At 38.5% G+C, this 9,541-nt stretch overlaps 1 protein-coding gene across 1 annotated transcript in view; it reads right to left on the reverse strand.

Moving 5' to 3' along the window:
- Window positions 1-9,541, reverse strand: part of kcnk3a (potassium channel, subfamily K, member 3a) — a 34,092-nt gene extending 24,551 nt beyond the window's left edge. The window contains exon 1 of the mRNA XM_033990615.2: window positions 9,192-9,541. Coding sequence (XP_033846506.1) covers window positions 9,192-9,474 — 283 coding nt within the window. The 5' untranslated portion in view covers window positions 9,475-9,541. The remainder of the gene's footprint in view (window positions 1-9,191) is intronic.

Here is a 9,541-nt window from a genome sequence, read left to right on the forward strand (position 1 = left end):
CTTTTCAAAGCTAACCCTACCTCTGTGTACCCGTGTCTCTTTATTCAAATGGAAATAGAAGAACACCGAAGCAATTCACGGGTTTCTGCTTCCTGTTTATAGCCGCCATTTTGAGATCTTTTTACCATTCCAAAGAAATACTATTCTGTTTTGCATTGCTAATTGCTATGGAAACAGCGCCTGAAACCTATGGATCGAGGTGACCGTATGTTTACAGAACAATAATCATTCGTGAACTTCATAACAACGTATGGACCATGGATTTTAAAATAAACAACATTGGCAAAACCGCTAACCGTACTGTATATAGAACATTGGTTGAAAATCATCTATATCGCGCCATCCCGACAAAATAAGGTCACCTAAGCTTGCAGACCCCAAACACAGACCCCTCGCTCTGTTAATGATCATAAATATTTAGGAGCAGCTTCATCCTTAAACTTTTTTCCATTGAGCTTCACAGACTGGTGGTGATACAAGCCATGAGTGTTCTGTTCTAATACCTTTCCTTTTCGGGTCAGTGGAGAGGAGCACTATGACACTCAGTAGATTATTTATTCAAAAGACAGGCCTGGCTGCACCCCAATCACGTGGACCACTCCATACATCTACGGTAAGGTGTGTTTTGGTTTGATTTTTAGCACGAAGTTCGCAGGGAGGACATGATTAAGATGGATCAAATTTCCACCTGTCATTAAAAGCTGTCGTCAAGAATGAGAAGGCGTAACAAATCATCACATACAAATTGTTACGGGGGACTTTGGGAGATCGATTCGACGCACTGACAGACCTACTCGGATTTGCAGAATGTCTCTCTGCTTTCTACTCTTTACCCAATTTAAGGCTGCATTTGTTGCATCCAATATAAGGCTAAAACAAATAAAAAATAAGTAACAATAAAATAAAATGGACCCTGTGATGATCTGCAAGTCTGGAGAGATTATTGTTACTATAGGCTACAATGACTCATAGTGTTGTATTTTCACTCTCTCCTCATCATGATCTGTATTTTGAGGAAAAAAGAACAATGTTTTATTTATTTGTTTTTATCATATCAGCTGCTAAAGTCGGTAGAGTGTTTGTCCGCTGATCTGAAGGTCGGTGGTTCGAATCTCGCTCTTGACGTAAACATCATTGGTTGAGCGGTCCAATTCTAGCTCACAAAGATGAATACTGTTGTTAAGTCCTTGGGCAAGACAACTAACCCACCTCGTCTCTAGTGTCTGGGTACACTGATGTATGAATATGTGTGCGAATGGTTGAGTGGTTTCTTGATGTAAAGCGTTTTGAGTGGCTTGAAGGTGGAAAAGCGCTATCTAAAAAAGTGACCATTCGACCATCACGTAGTTCTATGTCCAATATCCAGTCTGAAGCCGCAATGTTTACTCCGCTACGTGCAGTTCTAGGCTCAAAAGGTTAATTTCTTTGCTCAGTTTGAATGTAATCAAAATGCATACCGCAGCATTTGAACATTGCCACAAAGCTCCTGCCTCTCACTCTCCTCTTTCAAACTGAGAGCTCACAGCGTGGGACCGATCGGCCTACAGCCCTGACAGAGTCCTCACTCCGGGTCACTGTTTCACTTGGTTCACGTCCAATGGGCCACACTGAATGATGAAGTCTAACCATCTCAAACTGCATGCACTCACTCAACTTTCCGCTGGAGCCTGCAGGATCCAGCCGTCGTACAAATACACAGCGAGCGTGTGAACAAGGGCGATGGCTTTGGTGACGTGCATTGTGATTTATGTTTTAATTAAAGCGTTCGGTTCAAAGTTTACATTTTAGACATATCCAGAAGAATTGATGAAAAGACTAAAATACGAACTTGCACAAACACAACATCGAAACTGGTGCTAAACTGAGACTGAACCCAGAACTAAACCCGGACTAGATGCATCCTATTACATCAAGAACACATGTTTGTAAAGATCTAAACTGCAGGGTTATTATTTTTTCAACAAGAGCTTTGTCAAACTTTCTCAGATCTGTCAGACAAAGCAGCATCTTCTCATACTGAAGCTATCCACAGATCTTAAATATTTAAAAGGTCCAGGGCCATGTTCGTGTTTAGTCTGATAACTGCTGTAGATCGGGTTTCACTCCTGAGGCATTGTATGTTTTCACAACAAACAGCAACAAGCACTGTTCAAATACACACTTTATATATTACACATTAAATAAACTGCATGCGATGACAGGGGCAGAACAAAAAGGGAGTACTTTTACCAGAGCAAGGGCATCTGGGGAGATGGGACTGCATTTAAATTCTAAAGAAAATATACAGTGTGAAAATAAGTTATTGTGTATATATATATATTAGGTAGTTTAGGTGTATATATGGTTGCTTGGTTGCTATGCCGACATGTTGACGTTCATTAGTTGCTGGTTTTATTTGGCTCTTGTTTTGGCTTGGGTTATGGCCCACAGTAGCTCTTACGCTCAGAAAATAAACAACCAGAAGAAATTTGGCGTCTTTCCGTACACCAGAATGCTACAACATAAATATATATATAATAATAAAGTCAATGTTTCAATCAATATTTGGAATACGGAATACAAACACACTGGACATGATGGCTATGCTGTTTGTGTTGTAATTGGTGTTTTGGTTTTTTGGACAATTATCCAGTTGGAAAGAAGAATAAGCCTCATGAGTCTCTCTTTTGGGCTGCCAGTGTCAATACTGAAATCCAATTAGTTTCAATCAAAAATGACTTTCTCTGGTCTGAATACTCACTACTCCAGCACTTGCAGCCAGTCAGTGTACATATACTGACTATGGAAGATGTATATATATATGGTTAAGACACTGGCAACCCCGGTTCAGTTGTGATTGTAGTATCTTTTTGCAAAATTACATACACTTATTTATTTCTAGCATGTATTGTTGAACGCTGAATAGGCAAATGCCATTGAGATGACACTGTACACAGCCTATTAGACATAGTAACATAGTAATCTGATGTTCTGGCACAAGATTTCTTTTAAGAGACATTTAAATCATTTTCCTTCACTCTCCCCATTCATCACAAGTACTCGGCACAGTCCTTCCATAACCAGCATTGACTGAGACAGCCTCTTGTTTCTCCTGCTCTATGTCAAAAGAAGAGCTGCCAGTTTGAATTCATCACAGTCAGAGATCAATAAACGCGCATTTAACTCATCAAAACAAAGAGAAAATCTGAGGATCCAACTCTTATGTAGTGCATAAATGAGCGAATAATGCAACTGGTAGTTTTGGCAAAGAAAAATAGAAAAATGTCCGTTTGTGAAAGACGTTATTGAAAAATGCATCGTAACTGTCCAAACAGCTTCAATCTCATAATACTGAATAGAATTAATCTGCACATAGTCTGCAGAGCCAGGCTTCCAATTCTATGCAAATAAATTAGTCTGGCACAGTCTAGTCCCGTCTAGTTTAGGCTGAATCAAAGAGTCTGACGTAGTTCAACCTAAAAAAAAAAAACAAGGTACAGTATGGAACTTTTTATTGGAGAAACTGGCTGCTTGTTTCCTTGGACTGAATGGAATTACTGAACAAATGCATGATGGATCAGTTTAATGCCAATGTGGAACACTCCAAGTCAAGCAATAACATTTCCGTGGAGACAAGTACATGGCGGATCCCCCTCCAGAAAAGTTACATAGTGCACCTTTAAGCCAAAAACATTATATTCTTGTATGACTTAATAAAAGAAACACGTCCGCTAGAGAGCATCAGACTGTGCAATGCTACTGAATCCTGCATGTATCACTGATTAAGAAAACAACACTGGAGAACAAAGTAAGTACAGAGCAGTGGGCATGCGCAGTGGCGGTGAAAACGGGGATTAATCAGTAACATGGCGTCTTGAAAATAAGCGATTAAAGACTGCTCAAACATGCACGAATCACTCTAAATACAACTTTGGGTGAGTAAATGTTACGGAGAAATAGTTAAAACATGGTTAAAAGCTCTGAAAAGTTGATTTTGCATAATAGTCCTGCTTTAATCTGGACAGCTGTTAAAGCAAATTACGCAAAAAACAGACACAGATAAGGAACAAGAGGTCCTAGAATGGAACGTTACTAATAGAGATTTTAGAAAGTCAGTTATTATTTGAGTTTAATGTATTGCAATCTGAAGAAAACAGACTTATTGGCGACCACTACTCTTAGCTTCTTTGCTAAAATAAAGCCGGAAGGGGTTATATAGGTTGATAAAACAATGGGGCATGGTACAGTCGGTTATGCAATTACCTGTGTATATTCAGCAGACAGTGTTACCTTATCTCTACTGTACACAGATGGATCAGATCACACCAATTCAATTACAGTGTAAAGTGAACCGCAACCAAGCGCTAACACAAAACACTCTCCATATTAGCCAGATAGGCGCATTGTAATATTAAGTATCATTATATAAAACAGATTCATGTACAGTTTCATAGGGGAATCAAATTCGGTTTTATCTCAAAAGTTAAAGTCCCTGTATCTGATTTTTTCCATGTATTCGAACACAATTTGTCTTACCTCAGTACAGACGTATTGCTTAAGCAGCTCTTGAGGTCAAAATAAGTCAGTTGCGTACTGTCTGCATCTAATTATAAGGCGTTTTATTGTCTGATAAGTTGTAAAAAGTGCTTATAAACTCATCATGGTGAATAATTAGGATGTTTGGGTCGCATTAGGTAAGTGAGGAATAATTTTTGACCACAGCAAACAGTTCAAACGTAACTAGTTCACATTTTTAAGACCGTAAAGCAGGTACAGCGTCTTTAAAACGTGCATTGAACAATATTATACTTGTCCAGGACTTCTGCCAAAATCGTGCGGTCGTAATTTGATGTGGTGTTGGAATAACAATGAGTGAAAGGAAGACTATAATATGCATTTTGAGTCTTGGTGATCGTCCATTGAATAAAGTGAAAGTCGCCTACGCCACTTTAACATCGTCCCTCTGAGCCTAATGAAACACCGTTGCTCTAATGTAAGTCATCACAGTTAATAATTTAGCCGTGGAAATGGATTCACCGCTGCCAAACTTGTGTCAGCGATGATAGGAGAGAAATTATATCATTATTTATTCATCCTTCCATCCTCATAAAGATTAAGTGCATGTGTCCTGTCCACGGTTCGGCGCTAACTATAGTCGCTAGGGAAGGTGGCGAGGAAGCAGGGAAGGAGACGAGGTGGTGTGGACACGTTCCTAATGCAATGAGGAACAGGGTTTTCATCATAACTTAATGCAGTCTGAAGCTTGTGCCTACATTTGTATTCAAAAGTGGATTACGCATTTATAGAGCAGAGCTGAGAGGAGTGAAGAATTACAATGGCGAGGAGGGAAATTAGCGGCAGAATCAACAAAGTCATTCACATATATAAAACTGCCACGTGAATCCTCTGCATATGTTCCTTTGGTTTTCCTCTATAGGGTTGTCAAAAAGCAATACCCACACACAAAGATACTAAAACTAATATGAGCAGTCATTTGAACACACAAGTAAATCAAATAAATGGGGCAAAATGAATAGTTTTAAAATAGATTTATTTTTGCCTATACTAGTGTAAAACTACATGGTAATATTAAAACACTTGGCCCAAAAGTCACTGACACTTTTAAATCTTCAGTAGCTCCTATAATTCTTAAGTTATACTCACCAAATTTTAGCAGTAGGTAAACTGAAAATTCTGAGATTTTTGGCAATACATACAGTTACAGTTGTTCACTTACACTTGAACTTATCACTACTTAAACTACTAAACTTTCGCACTTAATAGCCCAATCCAACACACTCTGCATAACATTTGAAAGCATTTCCAGGCTCTTATTTGATCCTCGATATTACGTTTTAAGTCATTTATCGTCTGAAGTTTATTCACAAACACCTTTTCTTTAAGATCGGCCCACAGGAAGAAATCGGAACTACTCAGGTCCGTGGAGATCACATACTGCCCCCTGTCTTTGAAAACGACTTATTATTCCTTTAATGGCATTTACGCTTCTCTTTACGCATCTGTGGTATTAACATGTCGACAGTAACACCGCTGGGTTTCTGAATTTGACCCATGTGACTCAAAGTGCCACTGTACAATGAGGGTTTGTTCCTCGATGCTGTATTTGCTCATATTAATGTCGGAAGGATAGTTCTAAATGCTCTGTGGGACTTTTGTATATTATTTGGAAGTTGCAATACATCTATTTTAAAGTAGCAAAGCTTTCAGGGGTAATCAGGAAAAGATTTCAGAGGTAGTCATCTGGGAACAGTTCTTTGTTTGGTTGTTTTTTAGTTGTTGTTTTTTAAAGGTGCAGCTCCCATTCAGAAGCAATTTTCAATTTGATGGTACTGGTCTGAGATATTAGGATTTGTACCACATCCTCGTGACTCAAACCATCTGAAACCTTTTCTACTTTGCACCGTGGACGAATGAGGGATTACACTGTATCACTGGAGTATTTGAAATGGGTATTGGTACTTTCCTTTGTATCAAAATAAAAAAAAACAAAAAAACAAATGTAGTATTGTGCCAAACTATAACCATTATGATTGGGTCAAAACGGACAGACTTCAAATAAATGATCCTGTGATAGTTTAGTCTTAATCTCTATAAATATTAGTTGCAGCTGTATTTGTATTTATTTTACCATGTGTGTAAATAGGATGTTTTTCCAGTGCATTGCGTCAGCGGTGGTCTAAGCTGCTGACAAATCAAATAATTCCAAACCAATATTTAACATTATCAAATGCAGAAAATCCTGAATACATTTACGCGAGTCCTTTCTATATGCAAATACTGTATGTGCTGCGGCATATAATATGTGAATGTAAATGCTGTGTACTAGAGCAAAGCCTCCGTCACCTCTGTAAATGTGCGTGAAGCAGATGTTGATACTTTTATTTTAAATGTTGTGAGAAAGTCTAGGTTTATTTTACATATCCAAGCAATTTTCACACTTTTAGTTGGTATATACTTTGATTAAGATATTATTTGGTAAACATCACATTTGTACACTGGAATCGCACTGCCAACCTGTGGGCTAATGAGTCTCACCGCTCTACCGATGACTCCAACATCGTCAAAACAGTGGACAAACGCTCTACCAACTGTACAATTTCACAATGTTAGTCTTTTTCTGTTGGTACCCTGAAGTTTATAGCTATATAAATGTGTGTAAACTCTTGTACTTTTATCGAACCAAAACAGATTTTTCTCAACTGTTGCTGTGTTTAAAATGCTCTGAAATTAATCTCTTAAAACAACCATTTCAAATTCAAAAGCTTGTTTGATGGTTTGTCAAAATGGCTTAGACATAATTTCCCTCTTGTTTAGTCCCTTGTCACTCACGTATTCTTTTTTTATTTTTTTTTTCCATTTACTTCAGAAGTCAGCTACTCAGCTATTATTATTATTATTATTATTATTATTATTATTATTATTATTATTATTATTATTATTATTATTATTATTATGTATCAATTTTTATTTTGAATTTATTTTTGTTTTATTTATTTATTTTTAATTTTTTAAAGACAATTTTAACCAGATAAAGGTTGAAATATGATAACTAATGGGTTCTATTTAAGATTTAAGTCATATATTTATGTAAATCTTTTTTAAATTTACATTTTCATTTAACAATCCCATCATTTTGGTGATTAAATGTCTTTGGGCATGTGTTTTGGAGCCTGCATAGTCCAGCTAACGATTCCCACTATCAAAATACAATTAGGATCATTTTAATGGTCAGTTCTTCACCATAATTTCAACTGATTGTTACATCCTGCGCCTTGTCCTCGTAGTGTTACCTTCCTGGTCCGTGCATGTCCAGCAGCATGAATACACTGTGCTGATTTTTGCTTTAGGGCCAGTGGAACAGTGGAGCTCTGGTGTAGTCATTAAAGTTTAACACACGCCAGTCAGGGTTTGAATCCTCCAGGCTCACAGTTACAGTGCAGGCTTCGGTTAGTTTGTTAGCACAGTCCAGATCTGATAGAGTTACAGCAACAGGTCAGCACTGGCAACTGTCAAGGGCTCACGATAGAGGGAAAATGCATGTGTTTTGGTGAGAGAAGGAGGATGAATTATGCTTTATATCTGGTACTATAGCAGCAATGAAGTGTCACATAGGTCAAGGTTTATAGAGGTCTAAACTCAACTCAAATTGGGGTTTTGTTAAGATTATGATGCATTGCACGGCTCTGCTGTAAACTGTATTGATCTAAAAATACATATTCAAAATTAGCAGTGAAGTGTTATTATGTGTTATAGCGTGAAATTAATCATCAGTGAGTAGTCATCATCAAATTAATTAAGAAGAGTCGATAAGGAAAACATAACTTGATTTTAAGTTGCATCTGTTTGACAAAATAATCTGCAAAACTGAGAGTTGCAAAAGGGGAAGGCATCTGATGTAAAAACTTAAAGTAATATCGAGCGTGTATGACTTGAATGTAGCCAATAGAAAGCTAGAAAGCACAGTACGTAGACCATCACATGAAAGGTTACACAGTGCACCTTTAAACATACTGATTAAGAAGTCAAATGAGTTTTTTATTATATTTTCTTGACAGTTATGTTTTTGTAAGAGCAGGGGGCACAGTGCTGATTTGCTCACAATAAATACATACAACTTTTATTTACTTTTACTTGTATTTACTATACTTTTACTCCAACGCCCCCTTATACCTGACATATCGCACCTGTCCTGCCGTATTGACCCAGCAGCCCCTGCCTGTGCTATCACAGTATTGAACTTATGTAAGCTCATTTCATTAGTATCATCTCCTTTATGACACTTTATGATCAGTGTGAGCGCCCCGTGCCCCACAGCGAGGCGGCCTCTTTATGGCCCCAGGGCCACAAACAGCAGCTGCAAGTGTCACCTGTTGGACACAAGTGACTAACTGAGGAATAGAGCTGTTCATTGATGAGTATGACATTTTCCATGTTGTTTTTTTAGGGATATTAAGTGGCTTGATGCTAAAACAGTATATAAAATGTATAGTATTTGTATAGTCAGATGCACTCACAGTCTACAGTAGATTAAATGTTTCTTTCTTTTAGATTTTGGAGAAGAGGTTCAAATCCATTCCTAACTTTTTGTGCCTTAACTGTATCTTTTTTCCCCCCAATAAAAACAGCTCAAATAGTGAAGCATGGTACCTTTAGGAGCTCCATATATCGGGTTCATTCCAGTGCGTCCTTACCTATGGTGGTTATGACGGTGATGGCGAAGTAAAAGGAGCCCGCAAACTTCCACTGGACCCCGGCTTTGTGCGGCTTGAGCTGCAGCACCACTTTCTCCAGTTCGTCAAAGTCCTCCGTGGACAAATTAAAAGAGCTCAGCAGCTTCAGCTTTTTCAAATCCAACTCTTTCCTTTGGCTCGTCTCCTTTTGGGACTCCAGCGCGTCGAAGATTGCAGCGCCCACGAGCAGGTAGGTGAAGGTGCACACGATCAGGGCGAGGGTGCGCACGTTTTGCCGCTTCATGGCGCTGGCCGCAGAGCGTGTCGTGTCCCGGGGCAGTGAGGTCTGGATGCCGGGGAGCTCGGCTGGG

Source organism: Periophthalmus magnuspinnatus, chromosome 24, assembly GCF_009829125.3.
Source record: "Periophthalmus magnuspinnatus isolate fPerMag1 chromosome 24, fPerMag1.2.pri, whole genome shotgun sequence".
Classification (NCBI taxonomy): domain Eukaryota; kingdom Metazoa; phylum Chordata; class Actinopteri; order Gobiiformes; family Gobiidae; genus Periophthalmus; species Periophthalmus magnuspinnatus.